This window comes from Rhincodon typus, chromosome 9 (genome assembly GCF_021869965.1).
Source record: "Rhincodon typus isolate 14 chromosome 9, sRhiTyp1.1, whole genome shotgun sequence".
Classification (NCBI taxonomy): domain Eukaryota; kingdom Metazoa; phylum Chordata; class Chondrichthyes; order Orectolobiformes; family Rhincodontidae; genus Rhincodon; species Rhincodon typus.
The window spans coordinates 44,621,437-44,633,319 of NC_063340.1; the positions used below are offsets into that span (position 1 = coordinate 44,621,437).

Sequence of the window (11,883 nt, forward strand, 5' to 3'; positions counted from 1 at the left end):
GGAGCCCTAGCAAAATTGGAATCGATGGGTAGCAGCGGGCAAACTCTCCACTGGTTGGGGTCGTACATGGCACACAGGAAGATGGTTGTTTGAGGTCAGTCATCTCAGTTCCAGGACGTCTCTGAAGGAGTAGCGTCCTTAGTCCTCCTAGTGAGAATCACTGCCTTTCAAAGTAGGGTGGCACGATGGCTCAGTGGATAGCAGTGCTTATTATGGCACTAGGAACTAGGGTTCGATTTTAGCCATGGGTGACTGTGTCTGTGTGGGGTTTGCATACTTTCCCTGTATCTGCGTGGGGTTTCTACTGGGTGCTGCAGTTTCCCACCACAGTCCAAAGATATGCAGTTTAGGTGGATTAGTCATACTAAATTGTCCGTGTTCAGGGATGTGCAGGGTAGGTGGATTATCCATGGTAAACGTGGGGTTACAGACATGGAGTAACGTGCTGAGTCTGGGTGGGATGTTCTTAGTCGGGTCAGTGTGGACTTGATGGACCGAATGGTCTCTTTCTGCACTGTAGAAATTCTGTGATTCATTGTACGAAGTCACTTTGTGTTTCTGAACAATTGAGGATAGGTATCGTTTGTCTGTTGCAGTTTTTGTTTTTGTTATGTTTATGGTTTCCAAGTCTTGGTCATACAATTTTGATTTGATTCAAGTTCTGTTTCAGCTGTTTTTCCTGGAGTGATTAACCAAAGGATTCATTTTCTTCAATGTAGAGAAAATTGAATATGTGCATACTTCAGTGTATTTATATCTGTTTTGTTTTGGGTTTAGATGTTTTGCTTTGATTGAAATTAGTACACTGGAACAAACAAGAGAAGAAACAGAAACTGAGAAGATGACTCATTTGGAAAGCTTGGTTGAACTGGGACTCTCTTCAACTTTTAGTACCATTCTCACACAGTGCTCCAAAGAGATTTTTCTGGTATATTGATTCCAATTATATTGAGTTAGTTAGCTGTAAATCTGAGAAGGAAGTGTTGTACTATGGTTTCTAAAATGTTTTGTGCTTTCACCCAGAGCTTTGTTTCTCTTGCTGCCCTACCCCTAAATGTAGAAGATTATCCCTGAAGCAACAACTAAATATCTGGTTACCACGCCATTTAACTGCAAAACCTAATGGCTTAGTTAAAACCTAAATTTAGTTTTGTTGCAGAAGTAAAATTAGTTCCATGCGGTTGAAAAATCTGAATTTTATTAGGTGTTTGAATCCTCAAGAGCTGCATAAATTGCTGTCTAATTTCAACAAATTCTAATTACCTTGTGCTTTAGAGTTGGGTGGGTGGGGGGGGTTTGTGCACAGTTTCTTGTAAATAAAAATGCCAGTAAACATTACAGCACCTCATTGAAATAAAAAGTCATGCACAACAGAAAAATTGAGGTGACATTGTTCTCATAAATCACCTGCCTTTTTTCTTTGCCCAAGTGACACCAATGTGCAGATATTTTTAATATTCTGAATGCTGTCAAGTTTATTATCATATTTATGACCATTAGTTTTAAGTATAAATGTAACGTTATTATATGCCAATGTGTCATAATCTCTGAGCATTTATGCACCAATCAGCAAGAACACTCAATGTAACAATGCTAGTTCTTTTTAAAACCATGCTGGTTCCTTATCATACTTTGTGGAAAGAATTGGGAGAAAAAAGGAAAGAGAATTTGTTTTGGCAAAATAAGCATGTCTAATTATATTGTAATAATCTGTTTATTCTGTTTTTATTGTAGGTTGCTTTGGAGAAGGTGTTTAACTTTGCTACAACAAATATTTTTGAGACTCGTGTTGCTGGCAGAATGGTGGCAGATATGTGTCGGGCAGCTTCTAAGGTTTGTAACAACTAAAATTGTTGTAATGTATAAGGGACTACAAATTGATTTCACCTACAAATTAATTAAATTATGGTCACCTTCAATGCAGCATTTTTTAAAAATGCAGTGCTTTGTATCAGTTTTTGATTGTGTCATAAAGTAGTGCTTGTCAGTCATGCATCTGCTGGAGGCATGGGGTATCAATCTTCAAATTGTACACCAATCTATTCAAAGCAAGTTAGTTATTTAAATCTGAAGACAACATAGCATTATAAAAAATGACTTTGACAATGCTTTTGTTTTCACACCTGGACCCCAATTTTATTATTGCTCAAGTTTTTAAATTAACCAACTTGTCATACACATTCCCAGAGGGGTGTTTGCAGCCTTAAAGCATATTAAGGTGGATAAATCTCTTGGGCTAAATCAAATCTATCCTCGGACATTGTGGGAGGCTAGGAAAGAAATTGCAGAAGCCCTTGTGAGGTTTTTACTTCATCTTTAGCCACTAGTCAAGTTCTGAAAGATTGGAAGGTGGCTAATGTTGTTCCATTGTTTATGAAAGGTAGCAAAGACAAGCCAGGGAACTACAGGCCAGTGAGCCTGACATCAGTGATAGACAAGTTATTGGAGAGGATACTGAGGGACAGAATCAACCAACATTTGGATAGTCAAGGTTTGATTAGGGATAGTCAGCGTGGATTTGTACGTGGGAAGTCATATCAAACACATCTTTAAGTTTATTTCGAATAGGTAACCCAGAAGATAAATGGGGGTAGAGCAGCCTATATGGACTTCAGTAAGACCTTTGACAAGGTCCCGCATGGCAGTCTAGTCTTGAAGGTAAGGTCACATGGGATCCAGGGAGTGCTAGCTAATTGGATTCAAAATTGGCTTGATGGTAGGAAGCAGAGGGTGATGGTTGAAGGTTTTTTTTCTTGGACTGGAGGCCTGTGATGAGTGGTGCACCACAGGGGACTGGTGCTGGGACCTTCGTTATTTGTTATTTACATAAATGATTTGGATGTCAAAGTACAGGGCATGATTAGTAAGTTTGCGGATGATACAAAATTAGGAGGCATAGTTGATAGCGAGGAAGGTTGTCAAAAATTACAGAAGGATCTTGATCAGATGGGGAAGTGGGCTGAGGATTGGCAAATGCAATTCAAAACAGAAGTGTGGGGTTTTGCACTTTGGAAAGTAAAACCAAGGTAGGACTTCTACAGTAGATGGTAAGGTCTTGAGGAGTGTTGTGGAACAGAGGGACCTAGAAGTACAAGTACACAGTTTGTTGAAAGCGGCATCACACGTAGACAGGGTGATGACTAATGCATTTAGCATGCTGACCTTCACCGGTTGAGGCATTGAGTGTATGAATTGGAACATTATGTCACAGTTGTACAAGTCATTGGTGAGGCTGCACTTGGAGGATTGTTTACTGTTTTGGTCACCCTGTTGTAGGAAAGACATGGTTAAAGTGGAAAGTGTGCAAAGAAGATTTACAAAGATGTTGCCAGGACTGCTAGGCCCTGCGTTATAGGGAGAAGTTGGCCAGGATAGGACTTTTCTCCTTGGAATGTAGGAGAATGAGGGGTGACCTTATTGAGGTGTATAAAATGAGGAGCATAGAGAGGATGAATGCATAGTCTTTATTCCAGGGATGGGGAATTGGAAACTAGAGGGAATAGGTTTAAGGTGAGAGGGGAAAGATATTTATGAAGGACTTGAGGGGCAGTTTCTTCATGCAGAGAGTGGTGCGTATATGTAATGGGCTGCCAGAGAAAGTGGTTGAGGCAGATACAATAGCAACATTTAGGGTTGAGAGGGATATGGACCAAATGCGAGCAATTGGAACTAGCTGAGTGCGCACTGTGGTCAGCATGGACCAAAGGGCCTGTTTCCATGCTGTTTTACTCTGATTCTATTACTCTATTACATCTTAAATCCATTATCTGCTTCCTCTGAAGTTACATTTTCAAAATAGCTTCCCTCTCTTTTTCTCAATGCCATACACCAATATCTTGTCCCAGATCTGTCTATTAGCCAAGATTAGCTACTACATAACTTGGCTGCTGCCCTGCTCCTTTTCTTGCTCTCTGTTGTTTATCAAGGCTGTTGTCATAATCCTGATCTTAGTTTGTAAGAGTGCCTCTGCACCACTTGTCTGAAAATATGCCATATGATTTCAGATACAATAATGAATGCTGCATCTAATTAGCATTCACATTATTTGGAAAAATCATTATACTATTTAAATGATGGTGTCGTGTGAGATCTGGATGGCCTTTGTAATTGCTCCATTTAGACAAATTGGCCATTATTGCAGCAGCTGTCTGTTCTTCAATAAATTCTGTTCTTTGGTGATCTGTTGAATACACGAATAGATTTTGAGAGAGTAATTTTGAGGTCCATTTACTGAACATCAGGCGTTCCATAATTTCATTGCTACTTGTGAGGAATCCAGTTAGCAAGATGGTCTGCCACTATTGGAATAAGATTGAATTGCATGTATGAGCTTCGGGAGAAATGCCACATGTCTGCTATTCGACTGCACTTTTGCAATAAAAAAAAAACACCTGCTACAATATCTCTGAATATGCAGTTTATTTTCATCTTTTCTTTCCAGTGTCGTCCAGCAGCGGCTCTAAAACGATTTGTACCACATTGCTGCAATGTAATAGCACAACTAACCATAAGTAAGTTTTAAAGCTTTAGTGTAAGTTGATGACACTAATTGTGGTAATTATGAACTTAAACATGTAGCTTAGTGCTCAAAAGTTGTTCATAACAAATTTGTTTTTGGAAGGAGGCCGGTGGATAAAGATTGCTTTTGAGTTTTCACTGCAAATTGTGTTTCAACTTCCCTGAGGGCTAGGTATCACATTCATGTGTAGACGTTTGCATTATCTTTGGTACTATAATTCATTCCCTTATTTTCAATCTACAAGGCATCATTATTCCAATATTAACTTAATAGATTAACTATTTCCAACCCTGGTAGCTCCAAACAATTCCACTCCTTATATGCCTACTTTCTATAGACTTCATTTCATACTGAGATGCTCGTACAAATCCTTAAATTGTATTATTAAACTTGTTCAACATCAGACATGGTGTTACTTCTAGCCTTACATTAAAGTTTACAATTATTTCTCCTTGTGTTACCCTCCCTTTTACTTCTCATTTGTTTTTATTTTTGCAGTTACTCGAGTGTTTTAATTTTCCTATTAGTCCTTGGTTAGAGTTGTCTGTTTCCACTGCAGCAGAGCCTTTAACATTGATTTAAAACTTTAGTATGCTGCACTGTACAAGTAGATATCTAGCCCTATAAGTTTAAATTGCAGGGACTGAAATTTGTAAGTATTGCAATGAGAATGGATTTTGTGGAATGACACCAAGCCAGTTGACTCAAGTTTGGCTACTTGAAGCTCAGTTTCCTATATACCTCAGAATTTCTATTTATTTTTGGCAATTTGTTATCACCCAATGGATGGACTTCCTTTGTCCAAAACTGGTGCTTGTTTCGTTGAAAAAGTACCAATTTCTGAGGTTGTTAAAGATTGGTCTGATCAACGTATTGCCCAGGAAACCAGAAATCTTTAAAGCAACAAAATCAGAAATTGCTGGGAAACCTTAGCAGGTCCAGCAGCATCTGTGGAGATAAAGCAGAGTTAACGTTTCGGGTCCAGTGACGCTTTTTCAGAAAACCTGAAGAACAGTCACTGGACCCAAAACGTTAACTCTGCTTTATCTCCACAGATGCTGCTGGACCTGCTAAGGTTTCCCAGCAATTTCTGTTTGTGTTTCTGATTTCCAGCATCCACGGTTCTTTTTTTTTTAAAAAAGCTTTAAAACATTTTTGAGCATCTTGACAGGTGCTTAAACACTTGGTGAGGTTTCCCCTTAATGGTCTAATAAATAAGTGGTAACAGAATAAATGGTCAGCTGCATCTGTTTAAAAGAAAGTTGGCTAACGTTGTGGCACATGTACATTAAATTTTGCACATGAATTTTGTTTCTTCCAATCGTCTTATCTGTAAGATTGTGCTACCATAATATCCTGAGCAGTACAACCAGGTTAGAAACTGTAGTGGATAATCTATTATAGCAATGAATTTCAGAATAGAAGGGTGTAACATCAAATATGTTTATATACATGTGGATATGATTATGACTTGTCTGTTGATATCTTGGACCTGAATTAATCCAAGTTTCCAGCTTTGTTTCTTAAATGGAAGGCCGTGCCCAAACAATAACAAATTTCTGGGACGAATGTACAGAAAGGACAGATGCAAAAAGCATTGTGGGTTTGGTTCTTAGCTTTTAAGTGCTTTTGAAATCAATCAGAGAGAGGTCTCTGTCAAAGATATAGTTTGGACTGTGGAATTAGGAAAAATATGACAAAATTGGTTTGAGGGTAGAATGCAAAGTAAGAATACATGGATCTTTACCAGACTGCAAAGATGTGTGTACTCGTTTGGTAGAGTGTATGGTGAGACTGTTGCTATTAATATGAAATCTGAATGTGGGAGTAAAAAGGTGATCTTAAAAATTATCTGGCATCAGTTTTGGTCTCATGACAGTTTACAACATTCCTCAGAGACTAAAGGGCATTGCTAGGCCAACAGGACTGATAAAAGTAGTCAGATGCAAATTGATGTTGAGATATATGGTGTGAAGACAAGCGTTCTGGAAATGGGGAGAAATGGAACTGCGCTTTCTTGCAATGATAAAGGAAGCAGAACACAAGCTTAACAGCTTGGATGACTTGTTAGGGAAATTAAAGGGTTTTCTTTCTGGAAAGATAATCTAAGTCTTATCACATTGCCATCCTCATTTCTATCTTGAGAGTTTTGATTGAATGTAAATCTGCTTGTTTGGGAAAGAGCTTTATAAAATATAAACATTTTTGTTCTTTGTAGATGATGATGTGTTACAGGAACAGGAGTTAGATAAGGAGCTGCTTTGGAATCTCCAGCTGTTATCAGAGGTAAATATTAAAAATGCAAAATTAACCTCAGAGGATAGTGCTAATTGACCCGTGTTACATCCATGATAGTATTTGTTTCGCTTCTCTATCGGTTTGATCTGCTTTAGAGCCCCTCATTTAACACCTTCATTTGGATTTTTCTTTTGTTATCTCTTCTGTTATGTTGAGTTCAGAAAATGTAGGAAATGGACTTGAGCTCGTTATGGCCAAAATTGGGTATTACCAGATGTTTTATCATGGGATGCATGTAATCAAGACTAGATATCTGGTTAACTTGGAAACCAGAATGGAAGAGGACGTAGTCAAAAGCATAAAAATTAGCTAAATGTTCTTAACTTGGGGGGAAACCGTCATTGTAGATTTATAGCTTAAAGGTAGATGGTTACTTTTTTTCAGATAACGCGTGTAGATGGTGATAAGCTGCTACCTTACAAGGATCAACTTATAAAGATTCTACAAAGAACATTGCACCTGAAATGTAAGCAGGGATATATTCTTGCTGGAAACCTGTTGCATCATCTACTTCGTTCAACTACACTAATCTATCCAACAGAGTACTGCAGTGTGCCAGGTGGTTTTGGTAAAGCTTTCACAGAGTACTTGCCAATTAAGGTATACATTCATGATTTTAAAATATGATAAAGATGTATCTATCTTATTTTATTTTTGATTGTACCGCAGCAAAATACCACATTGCGTAAATTTATAGTATTGTTGATCAATTTGAATGTTTTTACTGAGTCATTGAATTTAAAAAAAAAAAAAAAAATGCATTTATCACTCTATCTCCTCCTTTGACCAAATCATGTTTGTAGGATTGGGGAAGACCAGGAGACCTTTGGAAGTTAGGAATTCAGTGGCATGTGGCTTCTCCGGAGGAGATCAATTTTGCATACTATCTGTTGGACAACTTCCTTCAGCCAGAACTGCACAGGCTCCAACAATGTGCCAATGGAGAAATAGAAATGTCTAGGTTTGTTGTCACATCAATAATAATGGCAATCTTTCAGGAGTAGATCGGGAATGGAAGGGTTAGGTGGTGAGAGATGGATGGCTATAGGATAATAATGCTTAAAAAAATGAACATTTCATTCTTTTGCTAAAGTTATTCTAATCTGGGTAATGTAATACAGGATTTTGTAGTTAGCATGTAAGTTACTTGAACTAGTTGGCTGTTCATTCAAGAGTTTTTGTTGAAACTGTGGTTTTTAGTTATGGGAGAAACAGTGCTTCCTTGCTTTGAATTCTATCTTTTGCAAACTGAAACTGATCTCGTCGTAAGATGCAGTGCTTTCAAAAATGCTCTAACATGAATAAAAATGAACCTTTAGACTGTTTGTAATCACAAGAAATTTCAGCAACTTTCGTCTGACCATTCCATGAGCATACCATGATAGCTTCGAATTTCCTTTAATAATAATAGGGAAACTCGGCATTTATCACCATTACTGCACTGAAAATGACTGCACCATACGAAGTTTGCACATGTGTCAGTACGGTGTGTAAATTCAGAAGTTGTGGTCGTGTGTTATGCTCCTTCAGAGTATGTATTGTCCTTGAAGGACAATATTAAACCAGTGGATTGACAAAAACCTCCATGTTGCTGTCGCTGTTATAAAAAAAAAATCGTATTCAGTTAGGTTGAACTGGCCTTTTGGTAGTGCATAAGCTTTACAAATGTACACTCATTAGTCCTGTAAACTAGTTTTATATTTGAGAAGTAAAATTTCTCCATGATTAAAAATAAATCCATGTTATTTGTCTGAAGTTTGTTAATCTTAAATTTATCTCCTACTTAGCTTAATCATTGAGCATGGAAACAGACCTTTCGGTCCAACTAGTCCGCGCTGACCAGATATCCTAAACTAAACAAGTCCTACCTGCCTGTGTTTGGCCTATATCCCTCCATACCTTTCCTATTCATGTACTTACTAAATGTATTTTAAATGTTGTAATTGTACCTACATCCACCACTTCCTCTGGCAGTTCATTCTATACACTAACCACACTGTGCAAGAATGTTGTCTCCATGTTCTTTTCAAATCTTTCTCCTCTCATCTAAAAAATATGTCGCCTAGTTTTGAACTCCCCTACCTTAAGGAAAAGACTTTTGCTAATCACCTTATCTACGCCCCTCACAATCGTCTGAGAATTAAAGGAATTCAGTGCTTTAACTTCCTAATATCAGAATAATTGGTTGTTGGCCCTTGCTGACTCATTGATGCTGGATGCTTGGTTGCCTTGACTTGGCCAGATTTTAGACAACTTTTGGGAAAGGGGAGGGTGGCAAGGCAGATCACTCTAGATCTCTTGTGGGTACAGGGTGTCCCCAATTTACGTGCCTTTGTTCTTGCAAATGCAATCCCATATATGGATGTAATAATAAAGTCTCGACACGTACATATTTCCTGCACTTATGAGTAACTGCTTTATATTGTTCTGCATTGTGTTCCAACTTGCATTCAAATAGACTTGTGAATGGAACCCATTCGCAATCCGGGGATTGTTAGCTTTCTTTAAGGCCAATGGCAAATGCCATTGCTTTGATGGTAACCATAAAACCCAGCCAACAAAATTCAGAAAAAAGGACACCATTGTCTCTGTAGAATTAACGTATAAATTAAAACTTGTATGTAAATGAATTTTATGCCTTCAAAACTTTACTTTCTAAGATCATGCTCTTGTCCCAGTTGTGTGATGTTTTTGTTTGCAGTACTTTTACATTATTTGCTGAGAATAACTATGGCAATACTGGACAAGTCAGATCCCGAACTGAAACTTGATTTGATAGACCATAAATTTAATTCCTGCTATTTGTTTGCCATGGTGATCAGTTACTAAATATATTCATAAGAGACTGCCAATGTGTCGTTAACAGAATAACATCAAGGCTCATTGCACACAAAATGGAAGCAACACAAAATTGTCTTGTGCTGTGCAAGACTCTTTGAAACAGTCTAACTGCAAATATCAGAAACCGATTCATCCTCAACAACACCCTGACAGATATTCCAATCTCACTCAAAAGTCAGGAGGAGCACAGCAGGCCAGGCAGCATCAGAGGAGTAGGAAAGTTGATGTTTCGGGTGCCTTCTTCAGAAATGGAGATGGGGAAGGGAAGTCTGAAATAAATAGAGAAGGGGTGGGACTAGGGAAGGTAGGTGGGATGGTGATAAGTGAGTGCAGGTAGGCAGTGGTGGGGATTGGTCAGTGAGGTGGGAGGAGCGGATATGTGGGAGAGAAGATGGACAGGTAGTGTCAGGTCAAGCAGGCAGGGATGACAGGGAAGGTTGGTCATGGGACGAGGCCGGGGTTGGGGAGATTTTGAAACTGGTATAGCCCACATTGAGACCATTGGGTTGTAGGCTCCCAAGGCGGAATATGAGGTGCTGCTCCTCCAGTTTCCGGGTGGCGTCATTGTGAAATTGGAGGAAGCCCAGGATGGACATGTTGCCCAGGGAGATGGAGTTGAAATGGTTCGTGACTGGAACGTGTTGTCGTTTGTCATGAACAGAGCACGGGTTCTCTACAGAGTGGTCTCCGAGCCTCCGCTTGGTCTCACCGATGTAGAGGAGGCCACGTCGCAAGCAGCGAATGTAATAGACCACATTGATGGATGTACGGGTGAACCTCTGTCCGATATGAAAGGTTTGTTTGGTGCCTTGGATGGAGGTGAGGGGGGCAGGTGTAGCACATCCTGTGGTTATTTATTTTTGAGGTCCTTTCCCCTCCCCCATTTCAGAAGAAGGGTCCTGACCCAAAACGTCAACTTTCCTGCTCCTCTGATCTGCCTGGCCTGCTGTGCCCCTCCAGCTCCACACTGTTATCTCTGACTCCAGCATCGGCAGTTCTTACTGTCTCACTCAAAGGTCATCCTGCTTCTACATTAAAGTCTTTATCAGTTGGCACAACTCTGGTTTCTGGAGCTTTTTTATATACTTTCAGACTAAACATGGATTTTTCCATTTTGTCATCTTCAAGCTGTTTTCTTTTATGTCACTTTTTTCTTCAGCCCTGGTGTTTCTGGAGCCTGCTAAACGAACAGCACCGTTTTGGTTCTGACTGACCTGCATGCATTGCCATTCTAAATGAATTTGTTTTGTCCTCTGTCTCCCTGTCATCAGACACCTTATTGATAGGTTATAGCTCTTCTTGTTCACTCTTCTACCCTTGTTTCTAATGCACTGAACTGTTCACGTCAAGTCCTTCTCTAAGGCTATAATGTCTCTTTTAAAAGTGTATGTATTAACAAACTTCAGACACCCCACAATTAGTACAAATCTGAAGTGAAACTAAAACTATTTCCTTCCCTCCTTAATACAGACAATATAAAAATAGATAACAAGTTTAGTCATACATAATTTCTCCACTTTAGAACTGCTAATGCATTATGAACCTATATCACAGGTTCGAAAAAACTCTTTGCACAGCAATAGCTAGATTATGACTGCATTCTGTTATTGTAATTTACTGTTTTACTGGAAAAAGAATTTCAGAGCACTTATTTATTATGCTGTTCCTTTATATTTTGCTGCTTGTTGAAAAAAGTCCCGAGAAGTGTTAATTTGGCCCAAGCTGCCACAGAGTCTCGTATGTTAATAGTTGAATCAACAGTTGCCCAACGTTTTTAGTTGATAGTCTGGATTAATGATCGTGGAGCACTTTCTCAGTTATTGTACAGCAGTATTCTCATTGGCATGTTTAATAACTGAGTTTATAAGTGCTTTTAAGAGCAAGTCGTATTAAAAGAATAACGTATTTTATTGTTTAAACCAAGGTGCATGCTAAATCATGCTTCAAGCTAGTATATTTTCAAGGCAAATACTTAAATTCTGAAAAGAAAATATTGTCTTTGTTTCTTACAGAGATGATGTACACCAGAGTTTGTGTATTGTGCAGAACTGCCTGATGGGCTCAGGGAGCCTGTTGCCTTTCCTGGGAGGAGACCCTATACGTGACTTGTAAGCAAAATTAGTGCATAACATAAATACTTTCATTTAAAAGTATTAACTCCTGAAAATCATTTCAACAATATTCCAAGGTCCCTGCTCTTTTTGTAATTTAACTATAGTGATTTG

General features: G+C 38.7%; 1 protein-coding gene across 6 annotated transcripts in view; it reads left to right on the forward strand.

The window, feature by feature from the left end:
• LOC109914746 (proteasome activator complex subunit 4) overlaps positions 1–11,883 on the forward strand; it is a 148,556-nt gene that overhangs the window by 64,959 nt on the left and 71,714 nt on the right. For all 6 annotated transcript variants that reach the window (XR_007262862.1, XR_007262861.1, XM_048600865.1 and 3 more), the window contains 7 exons: positions 778–928; positions 1,735–1,833; positions 4,442–4,511; positions 6,738–6,805; positions 7,202–7,417; positions 7,621–7,778; positions 11,671–11,766. Coding sequence is in view for 4 of the 6 variants with exons in the window: in XM_048600865.1 (XP_048456822.1) it covers positions 778–928; positions 1,735–1,833; positions 4,442–4,511; positions 6,738–6,805; positions 7,202–7,417; positions 7,621–7,778; positions 11,671–11,766 (858 nt within the window). In the remaining 2 variants the exon portion in view is untranslated. The remainder of the gene's footprint in view (positions 1–777; positions 929–1,734; positions 1,834–4,441; positions 4,512–6,737; positions 6,806–7,201; positions 7,418–7,620; positions 7,779–11,670; positions 11,767–11,883) is intronic.